The following is a 21,764-nucleotide window of genomic DNA, read 5'->3' as shown; positions in this document are numbered from 1 at the left end:
TATGATACCAGGCTTGCTTTGACGGATTTACGAGGCTGCAAAGAAGAGTGCCACGCAGACCAACAAATGGTGAGTGACAGGCGGGCTTCAAGCCCTCACTGAACGCAACAGTGTCTAAAAACAACGTGGCAACATGTTACATTTTACTGAATGATTTTAACATTAATTGGATACAAATCTATTAACACAAGGTTGCATGGCCTATTGTTTCTCAAAATACTGCATCTTTTTTGCCAGATTTTTCCATCCAGTCACTTCCAATTAAATTAAACTTTGGCCATACCTTATGACCAAAGTTTGTCAGGGAAGGGGCAGAGAAAACAAATCAAAATGTATACACGTGGCTCAATCACAGGGCATAGACAGCAGATGCTCCTTCTCAATTACACAGAGATTGCAGGGTCATACAGCAGACAGCTAACACCATTCTTATTCGCTACGACTCACAGCAGTATTGATAATATTAAGTAGTGGTTAAACGCCTCTAAGCAAGTCATGGAAGTATGTCAATAACCTTGAGCAGCAATACGTTTCCCAAACCTAACATTGGGTATTGCTGAGGCAGCAGCGGTAAATATATTTCACAAATGCAGTTTGGATTTTGTCTGAAACATCAACCACATTTTTTTCCAAAAATACAGCCATTTCATGCAAAAGAGGAGAGCTGTCTCTATCCAGAAGCATAATGGAAAGAGCACATGAGAAAAGATTTCTTGATACTGATCCAACCACTGAAAGTATACCATATGTCATGTAGATTCCAGAATGTAATTTGTAACAACCAGGGTTTCACTTCACATCTAGCTGATCTGTCAAAGAGCAAAAAGGCAGGATTCCAAAGAAGCTGTTTTTGATAGAGATATCAAGCGATGAACCATTAGTTTGCATCGTAACCATTGAACAGACTCCATGAAACAATGGTAGCTACCAGCATTGTTATCTTTTAAGAAAAAAAGTTACTTCTTTTAGAAGACTCTGTCAAGCATATTGTTTCTAAATCAATAACCTATACTGACTGACAAACCTGGTATTTGCACAGTCCTTTGCTAGACATGGTCCCCAATATTTGCATAGACTTTGTACAAACATTAGAGTGGCACTTCCCTGGACATTTGCACTTCAGTCCATGATGTACAGGTAAACCATTACAATGTACTGGGTACATTTTTATGATATTATGATATATGTACACATCAATTGGGCAATCAAGTGGTTATGAATAAGTCCTTGCTGCTATGTTAAACCTGGAGATACCCAAATGAGTGTGTGTTTAAAACAATGCAACACATTTTCAATACAAAAAATTTTTTCTCCTTCCTCTGCTTAAAATAATTTTCTGAAATGGGAAACATAGGAAAAAAATGTAAACTGCACTCCCTAAATAAAATTGTGACTGGCCCTTTAAACTGTGTTCTTAAAAGTTAGTGGGACTTTGTGTCCTCTAACTGGGACTGAGGAGAATTGTTACTTAATTCTTTGAGAATTATCTATCCATTTATCCTCAACAAGCGGATCTTTGGAGAGTCAGATATGGATTTCTAGAGGATAGCCTCTCTGAGAACAATTGTTACAGGTAAGTAACCGTATCTTCTTTGGCAAAAGACCTAACAGAAGCCAAAGTAGTAGGTTGCCATAAAGAAGGAGCTGACTAAAGGAAGTCATGACAACACATTTTAAAGGGAACGCTGACCATTAGGAAGTTAGCCTTCACATAAGTATGCAAGTATTAATGTGCACAGTAGGTAGGTAGATACAACTATGTTACTGCTTTACAGGAAGGGACCAGTGGAACATTATGAAACACTTACGTAGCCATAGATATACCTGATTAAACTCAGGTTTGCTTCCTGGTAGCATAATCTTATAATCTTGTACCTTCTACAGTCCATCTTGGTATGAGTTGTCATGACTGCCTCAGTCTTCAAATGTAATACCTGCAAAGATTTTCCAAAATAAGTACACAGAATAAAAATATTTGAGTCTAGGCTGTGAAATGAAATTAAACTGGATAAAACCTGACCAAAGAAATTACCCTGATTTAGTTTATAAAGAGATTTGCTTCTGTTTAGTCTTTGAAGGTTCCCAGGGGCAGAAAGTGTTTTTATATTTTTCTGCCATAGAGGAGCGATCAGACCAGTTCGGTGGGAGACAAATCCCTCTGAAACGAATAAGGATGAATTTGAGAGTCCATGGATCAAAGAGATAATTCCTTAGTAGGACATGATCAATTTTAAATGCTTTTTTGCAGCAATGTAGCTGAAGATAATAAACCCTACTCAACTAACTGTATATTTATATTACACGAATATTCATGCTTGCTAGATCTGATCATGTCCTGATGGTCTCCAACATTGCTATAATTAAATTAATTTAGTAATCTAAAACAGTTCTTCACTCACTGAAACCTACATTTAAATGCCTGTTGCAGAAATATTTGCAAATGAGAAACCTTGTCGAAAGGCTGCTGTCCCATGACCTACTGACTTTGAAAACAAGAACTGCACTGGAAAGAGGGTAAAGGAGAGAAATCCAAACCTCCATCCGATCAAAGTTACTTAAAGCCACTCCTTTACACCATAGCCACCATTCTAGCAAAATACACAGTAGCTCTAAAATTAATTCCTGCTTTTGTCATCCAAAACGTTCTTGTGCATTCCATAACTAAATTTTATTTCCAAGAAAATTGGAGAAAATCAAGGCTTTATCCCATCAAATCCAGCTGCCTCTAACTCAGTAGCTCCAGACCGTACCTAAAATCTCCCTCCAAATTTTTTAACAAAACATTTTTGAGAACCAGCCCTTCAGCCTTACACATGGACTGCTGTTTTCTTATGATCTCTAGGGAGACTAGCCTTACTCTTTGACCAGTCGCACCAACCAGGATAATTCAAGATAACTCAGGATAACTCAAGTTATCTTCTCCCAACCTCTTGAATTAATCCTTGATCCAACCCCTGCTTCAAAAATCTTCCCTTTATCATAATTTTAAAATAAGCTACTGTTATATAGACACCACCACTTAGGTGGAAACATTTTGGAAGGAATTGTTTACATTTACCTTCAAGCCTTCATCAACAACAACTCATCACTGGACCCCTTTCTGTTGAAGTCCATTTTATGCCACTAAAACAGCCTTGGTCATGACCTGTCTGCCCTTGACTCGTCCAGTTACAAAATCCTTAAATACTACTTCCAATTCGTAACTAGAATGTCCTTACACTGCATATGCTACTTTGAGTCCTAAGTCCACAACTGGCCCATTCAAGTGTGCCATGGTCTGCTGCTCTTCTGTCCACTAACAGCATCCATTTTTGGAGTTCCACAATTCTCCATCCTCACCCTTCGACTTTACAGCATATACAGTCAGCCACTTGGTGACATCTTTGCACCAGATCCCACATTTATGCAGACAACATTGAGCTGTACATTGGTCTCCCCCAGCATTGTTCTTATCATCACTTAGTTGTGCATTATTGGCACTGTGTTCAGTCTTAATGGATTAAGACTGATTTTGTTGCCTGGGCTCCTTTGGAGTTCTCTCAAACGTGGACAATTCATGTCTCAATCCAGTGTTTTTCAAATTCAATATATTGTCTACCAAAAAGCTAAGAGTCTCAAGGTTATAGTACATCAGGGGTGTCTAACAAAGCATTTAGGAGGACCACATCAATGTTAGATTTTCATGATATTAACAAAAGAAAAGATTACATGAGGCAAATGTGAATAGAATTAATTTGTGTGGTTCTTTTAAAATGTAGCACAGATCCTGTACTTTTTTTGGACCTAAGCTAATTACTTCTGCTCTAGACTGTATCCTCTCTTTGGGGCACACAATAATTCTGGGATTTGCTCCAGTAACTTTGCCACAAGTTGTATTCTGCACATAAGACACCGCCTCTCTGATTCAGACATGAGAACTGTTACTGCCCGTTCAGACCTTTTACATTCCTGCCATCTCATAAAGCTTCAGGCTCTGCAAAACGGTGACATATCTCATTTAGAACACAGCTCATTGGGACCACATCTGATTAATCCGTAGTGTGTTAGATTAGCTACCTGTCAAAGAAAACTTTCTTTACGCTAATGTGGCGTTAGATGGCGAAAACGCCGTGCCATATTTACAAAGTGGCACAATGCATGCATTGCGCCACTTTGTAACCACTTGCACCATATTATGCCTGTGTCAGGGATAATGTATGCAAGGGGGGGTGACAAAAATGGCGCAAAGAAATCAAAGAGATTTCTTTGCGTCATTCTTTCCAGCATTTTTAAGCCTGAACAGAGCAGGTGTTAAAAGGGGGCACCCAGTTGTTTACGATTGGCCCCTATATACTGTTCAGGGTTAGCACCAAAATGTTGGCGCTAACCCTGAACAGAACATCAATAGGGTCAAAAATTTTGACACTATTGCCCCATACCGTGCGCCATGGTGCGTCGTATTTTAAATACGGCGCACACACTGTGGCGGTAGGGGGCACTAAGGGGAGCAAGGAAGGTGGAGCTGCACTGGGTGCAACGCCACTTTCTTAAATATGCCCCTTAGTCTCCCGAGTCTTACTCGTTCTGTGAATGTAAGGAACAAGTTTCCATGTCATAATCATTTAAGTCATGACACGGATCATCATATTTCTGCTGAGACTTTACTGTGCTTCGTTTAGCAATAATAGTATGGAAAATACGAAAATGCTGAATATTGTGTTCTACAGTGTTTAAGAAATTGTGTTTCCATGCGAAGAGGAGGAAACCATATGGAGTGGGTTTAGATGATTATTTAAATAGAGTGTTTTGTCTAACAATGTCATTAAAATTATTGAACAGTTATTGGTAATCAGAGAAATGGTTTTGTTTAAAGTCAGATAATGGTGACGGATAGTCTAGATCAAACACAACACATTCTGCTTAGGCTCTTACTTTATATCTGTCTAGCCGGAGTGGGGTGCATTTCAGTTGCAGTGTAGCGAAAGTGATACCTGTATAGGCTGTCCACGTCAGTAGTAGAGGCTGCTCATCTAATAATCCCCTTTTTGGCGCTGAATATGTCAGTATTACAACCTTCACTGACTGAATTACATACACTCCCTCCATATTAAGGAGTATGAGGTTAGTGGCCCTGAGTGCAAGGCACTAAAATTGCTTATGTTCTAGCAAGTCAGTATACTAGATAAAGATTTCAGCTACTATGTCAATTGCATTGTCTGGGAGTATGTAAATCAGTAACATATGAGTTTAACATGAGGGGAGGAATGAAGGATTCACATTGTAGCAGTGATTGAATAGTACTACTGCCAAGTGTTTCTTATGGACAAAAGATAGGCCTCCTCCACGGCCTAGATTGCATTTGGCTACTAAGACCTTAAAATGGTGAGGAGTCATATCTCATACAAGGTCCAAGAATGTGTAATCAAAAGTATGTCCTGCTGATTTCTGGTAAAATGTAAACATGTGATCTGTGATTTTAATGGTTTACCTAGTATTTACAATTGTGCATGCATATTGTTTGTGTTAGTTTGGCAGAATGGAGCTGATTACTAATAGATTTCCAGATCAATGAAATGAATACTGTTTTAGTCGGTTGAGCTAATGTGAACAACACTACTATGAAAGGCAGCACATACAATAGCACAAACAGGGAAACAAATGTTCAAAATCATTCATTGCCCTTAGATATCTGCTTCCATTTCTGCCTCCATACAGAACAATGAAACTAGTTTGTACACCCCTCTGAGCCCTGACATCCTATCTCTTAGCTTAGTCTTGACATGTGTCCACTTTTTAATGTTTCCACTTCTTAACTGCTTAAAACCAGCAAACTAATTTCTCTTGCGATCTACATTATAAATGAGCACTGCAGCAACATGTTCATTTCAAAAAGCCCCCTCAATCTCTCAAGCATAAAACCAGACTTTACGCATCTTTGTAATGCTATGTTTTCCTAAAATATGCCTCTTCTTGCAGAACGTGCTCTCACTAGACGGCCAGGCCATACGAATGGTGTATTGTCTGGTGGTTCCTTGAGCAACCTTCTCCCTGGCGGCCCTGGTCTCTCTTCCACAGCACGTGCCTTCCCCGGTGTAGCAGGGAGCTTGCCCAACTCTGCAGAACTGGAGCTTGCTATAACCTCTGCCTCTGCTCCCATTGCACCACGTGTGATTCATATGCACCGCCTCAGTCCTGCGAGCACACACACTCTGAAACTGCACAGGTAATTGTTCTACTTTCTTTCATGCACTCTACTTCATGTGAGAAGAGGATTTTTTGTAATATTCTTCCTGCAGGTCTTCAATTTTGGTAAATATTCTCACAAGCCAGACTTGGAAAATTCTGATACTGAAGCCTGGACACCAGGTTCCCACACCAGACATGTTTGTCTCACCAATTAAGTGTCAGTGTTACTAGATTAACACAATCTCCTTACACATATATTTCACTTTTACACTTTTTGCACTCTCAACATACTAGATCCAGTGTCACATTTGGTGCCCTTCTCTCTTCTCCACTTTTTCCTGATAGTGAGGCTGCAAGAATATCTAAGCAGGAACCAGGATTAGTACTGTTGAGATCTACCACTGTAGTATGGACTTTAGCTTTATTAATTAAAGCGGGTGGAGACAAAGCAGTGGGTGCTGTTGACATTTGAAAGTGGTGGGGCATAAATGTTTGGGATGACTTCCCTGTGGCGAGCGAGAGTAGCTAGCAAGTCTGACGGTCATAAGTTGGGTTCGGGGGTTTTCCCCCCTGGAAATGTTTTCAAAAAGAGTAGGTAAATGGTTCATTTTCAAGCAAATTTGAGAAAGCAAGAAGGTTAATAAAACAATTGTTAAATTGTAGTTATGACATCAATAAAGAGATTTCATATGATAGTGACATAGATAGCTGCTTATTCAGTATAACACTTTCTTATAGCTGTAAAATCATCAGAGGTTAGGCATCAGAGCATGCTATTTGCCACTAGTCATTATCCTTAAATTAGGGATATAACGTTACCTCACAGGTTATATCACATTAAGGCCCGTATTTATACTTTTTGACGCTAAACTGCGCTAACGCAGTTTAGCGTCAAAAAATTTTGCGCCGGCTAACACCATTCTGAAGCACCATGCGGGCGCCGTATTTATTGAATGGCGTTAGCCGGCGCAAGCAGACCAGCGCTGCCTGGTGTGCGTGGAAAAAAAACACGTACACCAGGCAGCACCGGCGTTGGGAAAAATGGCGCTAGGGCGTCTTAAAAATGGTGCAAGTCAGGTTGACACTAAAATCGCCTCCACCCGATTAGCGCCATTTTTTAACGACGCCCAGATGCCATTTACATGACTCCTGTCTTAGTAAAGACAGGAGTCATGCCCCCTTGCCCAATGGCCATGCCCAGGGGACTTATGTCCCCTGGGCATGGTCATTGGGCATTGAGGCATGTAGGGGGGCACAAATCAGGCCCCCCTATGCCAAAAAAAAATATAAAAAAATAAATAAATTATACTTACCTGAACTTACTGAATGTCCCTGGGGTGGGTCCCTCCAGCCTTGGGTGTCCTCCTGGGGTGGGCAAGGGTGGCAGGGGAGGTCCCTGGGGGCATGGGAGGGCAGCTGTGGGCTCATTTTGAGCCCACAGGTCCCTTAACGCCTGCCCTGACCCAGGCGCTAAAATCCGGCGCAAATGCGGGGTTTTTTGCCCCGCCCACTCCCGGGCGTCATTTTTGCCCGGGAGTATAAATACAACGCATTTGCGGCGCAGTCATTTTTTTAGACGGGAACGCCTACCTTGCATCTCATTAACGCAAGGAAGGCGTTCACGCAAAAAAATTACGCTCTTTCCTCATACTTTGGTGCAAGACGCGTCTAATGCCAAAGTATAAATATGGCGTTAGTTTTGCGCCGAATTTGCGTCGAAAAAAACGACGCAAATTCGGCGCAAACGGAGTATAAATATTCCCCTAAGGCCCGTATTTATACTTTTTGACGCTAAACTGCGCTAACGCAGTTTAGCGTCAAAAAATTTTGCGACGGCTAACGCCATTCTGAAGCACCATGCGGGCGCCGTATTTATTGAATGGCGTTAGCCGGCGCAAGCAGACCGGCGCTGCCTGGTGTGCGTGGAAAAAAAACACGTACACCAGGCAGCGCCGGCGTTGGGAAAAATGGCGCTAGGGCGTCTTAAAAATGGTGCAAGTCAGGTTGACGCTAAAAAATCGCCTCCACCCGATTTGCGCCATTTTTAACGACGCCCAGACGCCATTTACATGACTCCTGTCTTAGTAAAGACAGGAGTCATGCCCCCTTGCCCAATGGCCATGCCCAGGGGACTTATGTCCCCTGGGCATGGTCATTGGGCATTGAGGCATGTAGGGGGGCACAAATCAGGCCCCCCTATGCCAAAAAAAATAATAAAAAAAAAAAAAAATTATACTTACCTGAATGTCCCTGGGGTGGGTCCCTCCAGCCTTGGGTGTCCTCCTGGGGTGGGCAAGGGTGGCAGGGGGGGTCCCTGGGGGCATGGGAGGGCAGCTGTGGGCTCATTTTGAGCCCACAGGTCCCTTAACGCCTGCCCTGACCCAGGCGCTAAAATCCGGCGCAAATGCGGGGTTTTTTGCCCCGCCCACTCCCGGGCGTCATTTTTGCCCGGGAGTATAAATACAACGCATTTGCGGCGCAGTAATTTTTTTAGACGGGAACGCCTACCTTGCATCTCATTAACGCAAGGAAGGCGTTCACGCAAAAAAATTACGCTCTTTCCTCATACTTTGGCGCTAGACGCGTCTAACGCCAAAGTATAAATATGGCGTTAGTTTTGCGCCGAATTTGCGTCGAAAAAAACGACGCAAATTCGGCGCAAACGGAGTATAAATATGCCCCTAAATGTTTGGTCAGCATGTTTTACCATTTTCATAAACTTCAGTGAACCTGCAATAATTATGACAGCCATGTAAACCCTTGCAGTGGTTAATAATCAAGCAACAAGTATTCCTAAACAGACTATTAGACTAGAATTCAGCTCCACTGAAAAAAAATCAAGCAACATTTTTCTGGAAATATCATAGAACTCTCAAAAACTATGTTCAGAGTACCATCAGAATACCCCGCTAATGTAAAAATAAAATAAGTCCATTGCCCTGAAAAATCGATCATTCAACAAATAATGATAAATTGCCCATAAAACCAATGGAGGATCCCCTGCTTTGGTCATGTTTCTATTGATGTGCATTTCATTGGCACCAGCTTGCACGAAAAGAATTGTTGTAACTAGGATTAGCAGAACAAAATTGGATTTTATTATGTACATTCAAACTTCATCTTCTCTGCCAGCGTATACATATAAATGTATATAAAACCTAGGACAATGGAAAAACAGAAATGCAAGAAAGAGGGGGAGGAGCTTTGTTGAAAACATTGATATGAGTAGTGAGTCCCCTTGAATGGCACACAGTGATGACCCTAAGCTTTCATTGTGGTTTTCTTCAAGTTTGTAAGTTAAATACTCTGCCTTTGTAGCCCTACTTGTTGTGGCCCTGCACCACTGTTACAACATGTATTTAAATCAGATGGAGCCTGAAACACTGATACTCCATCACATTTGTGGCAGATTTTCCATCTGCCAAAATCTAAATCAGGCCCTAATTTACAGAGACATCAACATAACATTTCTTTTAACTTGACCTAAAAGTTACTTAACACTTGTCATATGGTGCATATAGATAAATACCAAATGCATAAAATATCTGCAAAAGGTGATCTGTTTCTGACAAGAACAATTCATTGTTTAAGCCTATGGACATAATTGCCACCAAAATTGTTCATTGTGGTGTATCTGCACAAGAGATGTTTCTTCATTTGACATGAACAATGCAGCTGTCTCTTCCTTGATTCCCAGTGTGTTCCTCATCAGTCCAATTGTCAAGCATCCTATGGAAGATGATCTTTCTTTCAGTGCATGTGAAAGCGCTGCACTTATACCACTATGAGACGTACATATAGAGTAGATATGTGACTGCCAACAGTCACCCCTTTAATCAGACTCAAACGCAGTCCTACTACCTCAATGTATTTCAACCTCACCACATACGCACTCAGCATACATGCTGGATATCAGCGCAAGCTGTTGAGTCTCACATAAGAACTGAACATTACGCGAGATGAGTGAGTAGATCATTCTCCCACTGTCACAGATAAAACGGTCCTTTCAAACCATAAATCGCAAAATATGGTATGCTGTTACAACTGCTTTACAAATGAACCCTGAACAGGGACAGTGGTCAACTCTTCACTAACTTTAATTAATTCTATACCTCACTTTTAAAAATTATCATTGCATAATAAAAAATATTTTTCTTTAGATGAAATTGTATTTTTTGATTTAAACTTAAGAAACATAATGGTAATTTAATAAATGTATTATATTTAAGACAATTCAATAGTTATTTAAAAGTTAAGTTAATAGTGCTGCAGCACTATTGTGATTTGTTCTACTTTTTAAATACATATATAACATGAATTTACATGAATATTGAATATAAAACTATTTTTAGTATTTAGTTTCTAGTTAAATAAACATTTTATTTTCCCTACAACTTATCATCCTGAGATCTCTGTCCCCACTGCAGAGTATCCGTCTCCCTTTGATAAAGTATAGGGCAACTCTGCTCTCCAGTTATTTTGAATTTGTAATCATTTGTATTATTTTCTTTCTGAGATTAAGAGAGATTCTTTATTCTATTTTTGTTACTCTTTATTCTTTCTTTAGTGCACTTGTTTTTAATTATCCTAAAGTTAGCAATACATAACTTGTGATTTTAGGACCAGAATGCATTCAATTGTAACCAATAATGATCCATCCACTGACCATACCAGTAGATGAATAATTCCTGAGAAGCCCCACGTAACTCTAGAGGTATTCCTTATAGAAGGAGCTAATATGCAGTTAATCAGTGGTCATATCCATGCTTGACACTTCTGCTAGATATATGGAAATCTGCAGCTCCACTCAGTTGCTGTTGGACTTTACATTTATTGATGGTATATGTTTTGATGAATGCTTGCTCTTTGGCATGGATGCTTAGCCTAGATCCCACAAAAATGTAATACCCTGTCTAAAAAATTTATTACCCCCTTCAGTGATTGACTATTTTATCTGAGGCAGATTGAGGTTCAGTTTGTCCAGAGGCACACTTTTAAATGATCACAACAATACAGATGTTGATCTTATGATATCCGATTGTGCACTAACTAAAGTAATCTAAAGATTCCTTATTGACTTTACTTTGTGTGCTTGGTGCCTTTGACATTCAAAAATCTTCCTCTCTTTAACATTGTCAAATATGAACTAAGGTGTTTCTTTCCAATGACACTAAATGCACTCTCTAATCTTTAAAAGCCCATCTTGTAGTTCCTAGAGCCTGTCGTTTGCTGTCAATAACATTTGTTTAGCAAAGCATCTTTTAAAAAGCATGATTACATATCACAAAAAACAATGTCCACTAAAATGTGGGTATTAATGCTATTGATCATAAAAGCACAAGTATGTAAGGTCTCTCATGAATGGCCAAGATGGTGGACACATTGTAAGAATGCTACTGGACCTCCTCTGCCATCCTTCACAATCCTTTTAATAAGTTGCCCCTATTACACCCGAAAAACAATTGGTTATATCCCTAAGCCATCCGGAGCCACCAAAGTCCTATCAGACTGCTCAGCATCAAAACAGTCTTCTGGGTGGCCATAACATCGGCCTTGAGGGTTAGCGAACTCCAGGCACTCTTTGTACATCGTCCATACGCCACTTTCTTCCCACATAAGCTGGTTCTTCGTACCTGTTATTCCTTTCTGCCAAAAGTGGTAACGTCCTTCCACGCAAGCCAAAACATCAGGCTCCCAATTTTTTTTGCTCCAAGGAAGAGGAGAGACTCTACCCCCTGGATCCAAAAACAGTGTTGTTGTTCTACATCGATTTTAAGTAAGATATCTGGGTCAATATCCAACTCTTACCTGGAGTGCTGGATGAAAGAAAGGAAAATACAGTACAGAAGAGAACCATTCTGCTGTGCATTGACCAAGAAACAACCCCCTGAATGTTTGCAGGATCATTCCACCAGGACTAAGGATGCGACCACTACATTGGCAAGCAGATTTCTCGCTCTGGATATCGGTCAGACAGCCATGTGGCTATCACTGCACACGCTTACCAAGCACTACTGCCTAGACAGTTAGGTCTGGCGTGATGGGCATTTCACCCATTCCATCCTCCAGGGGTTTTTAGTCTAATCAGTTTGCAGACCCTCCTCCAGGGAGGTATTGCTTGGGTATCTATTTTAAGGTAAGGAATCAGCTGCTAGAAGTATCTATCAGATGAACAAGTTACTTACCTTCGGTAATGCCTTATCTGCTAGAGACTCTAACTAGCTGCAGATTCCTTACTGACCCTCTCATTCTCTCCACTCTGTCATTCTCTCCGTCTCAAGAGGTCCTTGACCTTACTTTTAGCTCACTGGTTACAGTTCCTCTGTGTGTCTCAGTGGTCATGGCAAGGAAAGTAGTCACAATCTGAGGTCAGCCCCTTGGGGTGGCACCTATATAGGCACCACACACATGTCACTTTCAGCATGAAAATGCAAAATGCAACACCTACCAATGGGCCAAGGTACTGCTTAAAATTTTTCGGACACATTTTGACATCTGGATAATATTCTAAGGTAAACAATTAACAAGTAAGTAACTTGTTCTTTATTGCATTATACACTTTTGAGTTCGGGTGTCTTTATTGTATGAACTATCTAATCTTAATTTGACTACAAGTCCTACAAGATCACCTTTTTAGGATGTTTAATAGGCTTTGTGCTTCTAGTTAAACACTTTTTTGTACTGTTCTTTGTTTTGCCAAAATGTTTTTTGTTCTTTTTGCAAACAATTGTTACTAAGTTGGTTACATTTTTTTAAGTTTCCTTTTAAAAATTTGTACAAAAATTATGTAAAATCAAAAAGAGTGCCCTTATTGTAATGTTCTTGCAATTTAAGTAGTATGGGCCTAAAGTAAATTCAGTACAGTTCCTTTCCATTCAGTCATTAATGCTTAAATAATAAACATGACAACATGGTAACATCAGTTTTAAACATTTGTGTACGCTGTTTTGAGACTATAATAGACAAGTTGCAGCAACTTTTTTTAAACTTGTACTTGTTAGTGCTAGCACAATTTTGTTTGTGGCACAAATGTTTGTCATGTGCTGGTACAGTAAATGTATAGATCAAAAATTCTCATGCTATGTTCTCATTCCCAACAGGAATCTACCTTTCTTTCTGATTCTTACCTCTCTGCTTTTCTAATATATCTCTTCCCCACTTAAACCACTTCATAGCTGCTTTGTTATAGTCAGTCAGTCCGCCAGTTAGTCTGAACATGCCATTGTTGTTGGAAGTTTTACCAAGCAGAGAAAAACAGTCATGGGACAATTCTGATGAACATCACCAGCAATGGAACATGTTTATTTCAGAATTCCAGAGGCTCAGACATGTAATGATTAGTACATTAAACACAGTGTTTATGTCAAATCTGTAATAGGGCAGTTTTATACAACAGGGCTGTTGTCCCCTTTCTGCAGGGTCAACCCCAAACTTTTTGCCTTTCTCATCCTCGAATTCTGACCTTGTTTCTGTTGGCTTTAGGACCCTAGCACCGCTGGTTAGCAGCGGTGAAGTGGGTAAAGTGCTTGTGTTCGCTCCTTAAAGTACATTGGCTTAACCACAATTGGCATTTTTTATTTACTTGTAAGTCCCTAGTAAAGTGCACTATATGTACCTAGGGCCTGTAAATGCTGTTAGTGGGCCTGCAGCACTCATTGTTTCACCCTCTATGGTAGTCCTGTAAACATGCCCCAGGCCTGTCACAACAGAGCCTGTGTGGAAAGCTTTAAGCTGCCATTTTGACCTGGCAAGTAGCACACTTGCTAGCCCCAAACCTTCCTTTTTTATTACATGTCCATCACCCCTAAGGTAGGCCCTGGTTAGCCCCAAGGGAAGGGTGCAGTGTATTAAAAAATGTCTACCTGTACTTTTAAGTATAACATGTCCAAATAGTGGAGAACTCTTAAATTTGTTTTTCAATGCTGCAAGGCCTATCCTTTTTATATGCCTGCTTCTGTGGGGGCTCTCTGAGTTGCTGAGCGCCTCCTCTGTCTCCTCCTCCAAGGGGCGACATCCTGGTCCCCAACAGCACCCAAAATCCTCAACCACGACTCTTGCAGCTAGCAAGGCTTGTTTGGGGTCTTTCTGCGTGGAAACAACTCTGCATCCTCCAGCACACCGTGGGACATCTTCTGACCAAAGGAGAAGTTCCTGGCACCTTCCGTTGTTACAGAATCTTCGGCTTCTTCCACCCGGAGGCAGCCCTTTTGCACCTTCATCTGGGGTTTAGTGGGCTCCTCCCCCACCCCTGGACACTTGCATGACTCTTGGACTTGGTCCCCTTCCTTTACAGGTCCTCAGGTCCAGGAATCTGTCTTCAGTGTTTTGTTAGCAGTTGTTGTTCTTGCAGAATCCCCTAACTCAACTATACTGTCTTTCTGGGGTGGTAGGGTAACTTTACTCCTACTTTTCAGGGTCTTGGGGTGGGGTATTTTGGACACCCTTACTGTTTTCTTACAGTCCCAGCGACCCTCTACAACCTACCATAGGCCTGGGGTCCATTCGTGGTTCGCATTCCACTTTTGGAGTATATGGTTTGTGTTGCCCCTAGGCCTATTTCTACCTATTGCATCCTATTGTGATTCTACATTGTTTGCACTACTTTTCTTGCTATTACTTACCTGATTTTGGTTTGTGTACATATAATTTGTGTATATTACTTCCCTCCTAAGTGAGGGTATTCTCTGAGATACTTTTGGCATACTGTCACTAAAATAAAGTACCTTTATTTTTAGTAACTGAGTATTGTGTTTTCTTGTGATATAGTGCTATATAAGTGGTATAGTAGGAGCTTTGCATGTCTCCTAGTTCAGCCTAAGCTGCTCTGCTATAGCAACCTCTAACAGCCTAAGCTGCTAGAAACACCTCTATTCTACTAATAAGGGATAACTGGACCTGGCACAAGGTGTAAGTACCACAATGTACCCACTATAAGCCAGGCTAGCCTCCTACAGAGCCCACCCACTGCTTACAATTATTTGGCTTGTCACTCTTGTTTGTTGCCTCCTAGTTGGCCAGCACATGCCAGGCGTCATTTCATTATGTTTCTCTGGAGCATCGACCAAGAACAGGCTGATTCCTCTTGATTAGTGTTCGTAGGTTGTTCCCTCTGTGATTGAGTGACTATGGGCCTGATTACAATCGCCAATAGAGTGGGGTTGAGGCTGCTATCAAGCCAACGGCCTTCCCTGGTCATATTATGATGTTTACACTGGCCTGACCATCAGAAACATCATATTACGAAGTTTGTGCCAGTCAGCCTGGGGAGCTGAGGCCAATGCCGTTGCACACAAGCAACATCGGAGTGCGCACTGTCATTCAGCAGGTGCTGAACATGGTCGTGGGCAGTGCAGGGGCCCCTTATGGCCCCCAGAGCTGCCTTTCTGCCAGCCTTTCCATGGTAGTGCAACTGCCATGGAAAGGCTGTCAGAAAGGAGAGTTGTGATCAGCATGAACCAAACTCAGCACTGCTGTGGCTGACCATGACTCCGACCACCGCCATCCTGTCGGGATCCATGATCCTGGCGGTGGCGGCGGTCTCCTGGCGGTCCGACCGCTAGGATCATAATCTGGCAGCCAGACTGCCAGGAGTGCAGGAGCCTGGCCACCACCGTGAGCTTGGCAGTCCTCGGAATATCAAAGTCAGAATCAGAATCGGGCCCTATGACTTCTTCTCTGTGTTGCTTCTGACCCCTCCAACACACCCCTTCTTCATGTTTCCGCCCCCCCAACTCCCCGGCCTCCCTGCCTTCATTTCTTGCCCATGCTTTCACCATTTCCCCCATCCTTGCTTCCCCAAAAAACATTATGATGCGGCGCAACCGCTGACTGCGTCATAGCTCTCTTTTTCAAACTTTACTTTCAGCCGTACTGCATGACCACGCTACTGTACAACATTGCTGACAGACAAGAGCAAAGTCAATAGCTCTCACATAGGCGTGAGGTATTGAATTTGTCAATACAAGTTTACTCTTCTGCCTCTCAAAGACCTTCTCCCACTCCTTCATCTTACTCTTTCTGTGCTTTACATTCAGCACTTCCACATCCTCCCTTTACCGTTCTCCTAACTGCCTCCCCCTCTTCTGCTCCTAATTGGGACAATGATGTTGCTTCTCCCTTACCCTTCAGATAGCTCTAGGTCTTATCTCTTTTACGGAAGCAGCCCTGTTCCCTGGGAGGATGATTTTATTCACTCTTTGCTGAATGCTGATTATTTTAAGACCATTTTGCTCTCAGATCACTGAGTACCTCCCTACTTGCTTCATTTATGTATCTTGGCAGGACACTGCTGCAGCTGTATTTCGTCAAGGGATCTCTCCTCCTAATTTTACATTTTTCCCTGTGTATTTTCATTGTATTTTACTCCATATTTTTGATTTAGTTGTATGTACTTGTAAAGCACACCTGTGTATTTATACCTCAGTGGTTCTATTGTAATGCTAATTTTATTTATGATTTTGCCTAATTTGCAATGATATACTAATATGTAAAGTATTCTAATGCCACTGGGTCATGATAATGCTACATAAATACTCAACTGAATAAATGAAATAACTAAAGTTATCAGAAAGGCAATAAAGAGGTTGAGGCAAGGTAATTAGAAATAATAAGATAGTGTTGTAAAGTATATATTTTAAGCCAGCAGGAAAAGCTTGTGGAGTTGGAAGAATCAGACAGGCACGGCTCGCAGGAGGGAAAAGGAGCGGGACAGCGCATGGCAAGGAGGTCGGGGACCAAAAAAAATAAAAACTTACCTTTTTTCCGCGCCGCACCGCTCCATCCACTCTGCTCTGCTCTGTTGTTGCAGGCACAGGCTCCCAGCCTGCCATGCAGCCAATCCTGACGCTGCTCAAAGCAGCTTTATGATTGGCTGGGAGGCTCTGCCTGCTCTCTCCAGCCCGGCAACACAGTGCCGGGCAGGAGAGAGCCTACTGCTCATGTGTATTTGCCCAGCCTAAGGCGGCCCGCCAAACATACATGCACACTCAGGGGGAGTGCTGAGCATTCCCCCTCTGTCCCTGTCACGCCGTGGCCCCGCCCACTTTTATAGTGAAAACATAATAACCAGAATTTTGTAGCTCCTGTGCTGGCGGGGCATCGACGCTCCACCACCCTAGCTGAGGAGCCAGCCCTAGAATCAAAATTCTCAGACTTCAAATTCTGCTCAGTCTGACGACCACTACTGAGCCACTTTTAATAAAAACTCCTTTATGAAATCATATGAGGCCCATTCTAACAAGGGAAGACAACCTCACGTGATAAAACAAAGGCATTTCCACTCTTTGTCCTCTTACGTCAATGCTGTTAAGACTTGTTAATGCCTGGTGGTATCGCAGATTTTATGGGGTGGGTTTCACCTTCTGGTGTTTACAGTGTTTGTTCCATCAAGATACCTATTTTTTACCTGCACATTAAATATAAATAATTCAACAAAAAACAAGTAAATACATAAATAAAATAAATAAGGAGGCTGATAAATAAATAAAGTAAATACATGTGCTTACTGCCCAAAGGCTGACGTACCTGGAAAACTAGAAAAATGACCCAACAAATACAAGACCGGTGAGATGACATATGATATTCTAAAGAGTAAATAAAGACCACGCCATACATGAATCACTGCAGATGATCTGCATAGCAGAGAGCAGTTGACAGTGACGCTGTTACTTTGACAACTACAAGAAATCGCTCTAAAAGTGATACATAGAGCAGCGCAAAAAGAGTGAAACTGCAAGAATTTCAAAGACTTACCAAATGAAATAAAGTGAGCTAGATAAACCGGGTACTGCAAATCAAACTTTTTCTACCACGAAGCAGACCTGGAAGAAATCACCCTTCATCTTAATCCTCGTTCCATCTACATAGGAGATACTTTTTTGCAAATTCTCTAAACTCTGCTATTCTTGCAGACCAGAACCAAGGGAAGAATACCATGCCCGAACAAAGGAAATTGCTTATGATTAGGCTGGTTTCCTAGGTCATTTCTTAATGGTGTAAGCGCAGGGATCTGTTCTGTTTGACTGTCTTTCAACCAGCAACCATTATTTGCCCGTTTGTAACCATTTTAAGTGGCGCCATTGTGTAATCAACGACTCTGATCTCCAAAGCACAAACTGTTTCCCAAAGTAGGTGGGCCAAATGTCTTGCTGTGTCATAAGCCTGCTCTCGGATATCATTTACTGGCTCCTGCAACTTTCTTTCTGCAGATTTTGATTTTGATCCCTGCAATGATTTACTTAAGCAACAGTGAACAACAGATTTATTTTTACTCCGCACAGCTCTAGAACGAGGCCAGCCACTCCATCTACATGTGGAGATGATGAAGGTGGTTGGGACGGGGTGCAGTTTGAAGAAACTGAAGTCACTTTTTTAATGGTGCATTATACTCTAGCCACCAGAACTTACCTGATCCTTTCCACTCACATTTGGCTATATCGTTCCTTGGGCTCTCACCCGAGCTGTGCTCTCCAAGAAGGTCCACACGATACAAGTAACAGTACATACATTTATATAAAATAGTACATATAAAACTCATCACAATGATGGTGGGTTCACTGAACCCTCAAATCCTCTTTCCACTGGAAACTGTTCCCTCCGCAATTGCTTTATCATTGAGATATTGCCAGCAGCAGACTGGCGAAGCGCTGTCAACATGGAGCAACATGACTAGGATGTACCAGGTGCCAGGTGTTATCCCATCACATGCAGCAGACTGGGAGTCCGGAAGCATTTTACATGGAGTCACAGGACTAGGAGGTTCCAGGTGTTATTGCATCACAAGCAGCAGACTGGGAGTCCAGAACTGTTTTACTTGAAATCACATGGCAAGGAGGCTCCAGGTGTTATTGCATCACAAGTAGCAGATTGTGAATCCGAAGCATTTTACATGGAGTCACAGGACTATGAGATCCCAGGTGTTATTACATCAGAAGCAGCAGACTGGGAGTCTGAAAGCTGTTTACATTGAGTCACAGGACTAGGGGAGTTCCAGGTGCCAGGTGTTGTTGCTTGATAAGCAGCAGACTGGGAGTCTGGAAGCATTTTACATGGAGTCACAGGACTAGGAGGTTCCAGGTGTTATTGTATCACAAACAGCAGATTGGGTGTCTGGAAGCGTTTTACATGGAATAACATAACTAGGAGGTTCCAGGTGTTATTGCATGACAAGCAGCTGATTGGGAGTCTGGAAGTATTTTACATGAAGTCAAAGGACCAGGAGGTTCCAGGTGTTACTGCATCACAAGCAGCAGATTGGAAGTCCGGAAGCGTTTTATATGGAGTCACAGGACTAGGAGGCTCCAGATGTAATTGCATCACAAGCAGCAGATTGGGAGTCCGAGAACATTTTACATGGAGTCACAGGATTAGGATGTTTTAAGTGTTATTGCATCACAAGCAGCAGACTGGGAGTCTGGAAGCATTTTACATAGAATCCCAGGACTAGGAGGTTCCAGGTGTTAATGCATCACAAGCAGTAGACTGGGAGTCTGGAAGCATTTTACATGGAGTCACAGGTCTAGGAGGTTCCAGGTGTTATTGCACCACATGCAGCAAACTAGGAGTCTGGAAGTGTTTTACCTGGATTCAGAGGACCAGGAAGTTCCAGGTGTTATTGCATCACAAGCAGTAGATTGGGAGTCCAAAAACATTTTACATGGGGTCACAGGATTAGGAGGTTGTAAGTGTTATTGCATCACAAGCAGCAGTTCGGGAGTCTGGAAACATTTTACATTGAGTCACAGGACTAGGAGATTGCAGGTGGCAGTTGTTATTGCATCACAAGCAGTAGATTGGGAGTCTGGAAGCGTTTTACATGGAGTTACAGGACTGGGAGGTCCCAGGTGTTACTGCATCATAAGCAGCAGACTGAAACTCCGGATGCATTTTAAATGGAGTCACAGGACTAGGAAGTACCAAACGTCAGGTTGTTATTGCAACACATGCAGCAGATTGAGTCTGGAATCATTTTCCATGGAGTCACAGGACATGGAGGTACAAGGTGCCATGTGTTATGGCATCATAGGCAGCAGACAGGGAGTATGGAAGCGTTTTAGTTAAATGGTTCTAGGTATCAGGAGTTACTGGACACCTATTGGATGACACTAAGGATATAAATTTAACTTCCACATTTCAGTCACAGATTAAAATTTCCAGGCAAAATTGAATTTATTTGCCTTTCTTTTGTATTTATTTATTTTGCACGAACATGCTATCTAAAACTAGACTTATGTCTGCGGCATGTGGTGCATGAGTGGTGGTTTCACCACCCACAAATGCAATGTTTGCCTTGCTATGGTTTTGCAGGCCTACACTGTAGCAAGAGAAAGTTAATAGCTCATAGATCAAGTTTGACCTAGAGGGCAGTGGTGCCCCTGAGAGTGAGGTATGGTCTTGTACCCTTCATCAGTTTCTTTTGCTGTACTTGCTGCTGCAAAAACATAAGAAGAGACCCAGGTCACTTAGTATATTCCAACCTTCTAGACATTGTCAGTCCTCATAAAGACGAGGAAATGGCCTCAGGAGACAAGTTGAAGCATGTTCAGGAGTTGATTGGTAAATGTCTTTAAGAGTGTAAGTAGGTCCTGAAGCTGGGGAGGGTGGCTGAATGCAAGTTCTGATATCTCTGGCATCCATAATGGCACATTCTGAGCCTTTCTAGATTTACGAGAGAAAGTATTTGGCATGTATGATCCCCACTGGGCCTATTCCAGAATGGGAATCCAGTGCTACAGCGCTACAGATGTCAGCGAGTTCCATGGCGCTGCAGACTCACATTGGTTGACCTCTTACGGAGCCCACCTGAGCCTTCAGCTTTTGAGCAAGGAGTGACAAAGCTATGATTTAGAAAGATCCGTCTGTTGTGCTGCGTGTAAACCTGATAGTACAATTGACATCCATGACACCCTTTTGCGCACCTAAGGCATGGTCTACAAACGTTGTACGTGCCCAAGAATCTTCAGAAGTAGTATTACCAAAAGTACATACCATTTTCTTTTACCTTCTAAAAGGTGTCTGTCGCTATTAGTGGAATAGTGGGCAAGCGTTAGTTATTTGGAATGGGTAAACTAATGGGTAAGTGAAGCGTGTATTTTGCTGCTTAAAGGAACAAGGCAGTTTGAGCCATCACTAACAAAACCTACAAAATGAAATTAAGGAGGCCTGGTAAAATGACCAGCTCGTAAGTGTTTACCAAAAGAACAAATGCTGGATGACCAGAATGTATAGCTTCAAAATAAATTGTGGTGTTTTAACGTAAATTGATTTATGTACAGTGGAAAGCATCTTGACCATACTCTGGATGTTTTGGTAATCAGTACAACGTCTTAAGATGGAGAGGCGCACTTAAATGAGCAGCTGCTTTTGAAAAAAATCTGGGGCTGCGTTAGGTTCTGCACCATCCTTACATACCGTGTACTGCCACAGTCCAGTCTGTACTCCATGACAGCAATCACCACAGATTTGTTTCTGCAGGGAAAGATAATGCATGCTATTTTAGAGGCTTCATCTTAAAGATGGATGAGCAGGTGACAGCAGCCACCTGCTGTGTATACAACAACAAATTTGTTAATTTTAAAGCAAAGATTTCTCCTCACTTTAAC

At 41.9% G+C, this 21,764-nt stretch overlaps 1 protein-coding gene across 2 annotated transcripts in view; it reads left to right on the top strand.

Annotated features, from left to right (window-relative positions):
- TTLL13 (tubulin tyrosine ligase like 13) overlaps positions 1 to 21,764 on the top strand; it is a 309,143-nt gene that overhangs the window by 262,206 nt on the left and 25,173 nt on the right. The window contains exon 15 of one of the 2 annotated variants that reach the window (XM_069222659.1): positions 5,956 to 6,202. The exons of the other annotated variant lie outside the window; for it this stretch is intronic. Coding sequence (XP_069078760.1) covers positions 5,956 to 6,202 — 247 coding nt within the window. The remainder of the gene's footprint in view (positions 1 to 5,955; positions 6,203 to 21,764) is intronic. 2 annotated transcript variants of the gene reach the window in all.

The sequence above is a fragment of the Pleurodeles waltl genome, chromosome 3_1 (assembly GCF_031143425.1).
Source record: "Pleurodeles waltl isolate 20211129_DDA chromosome 3_1, aPleWal1.hap1.20221129, whole genome shotgun sequence".
Lineage (NCBI taxonomy): Eukaryota > Metazoa > Chordata > Amphibia > Caudata > Salamandridae > Pleurodeles > Pleurodeles waltl.
The sequence above is the reverse complement of the archived record's forward strand: the minus strand, read 5'-3'. Positions and strand labels throughout refer to the sequence as shown.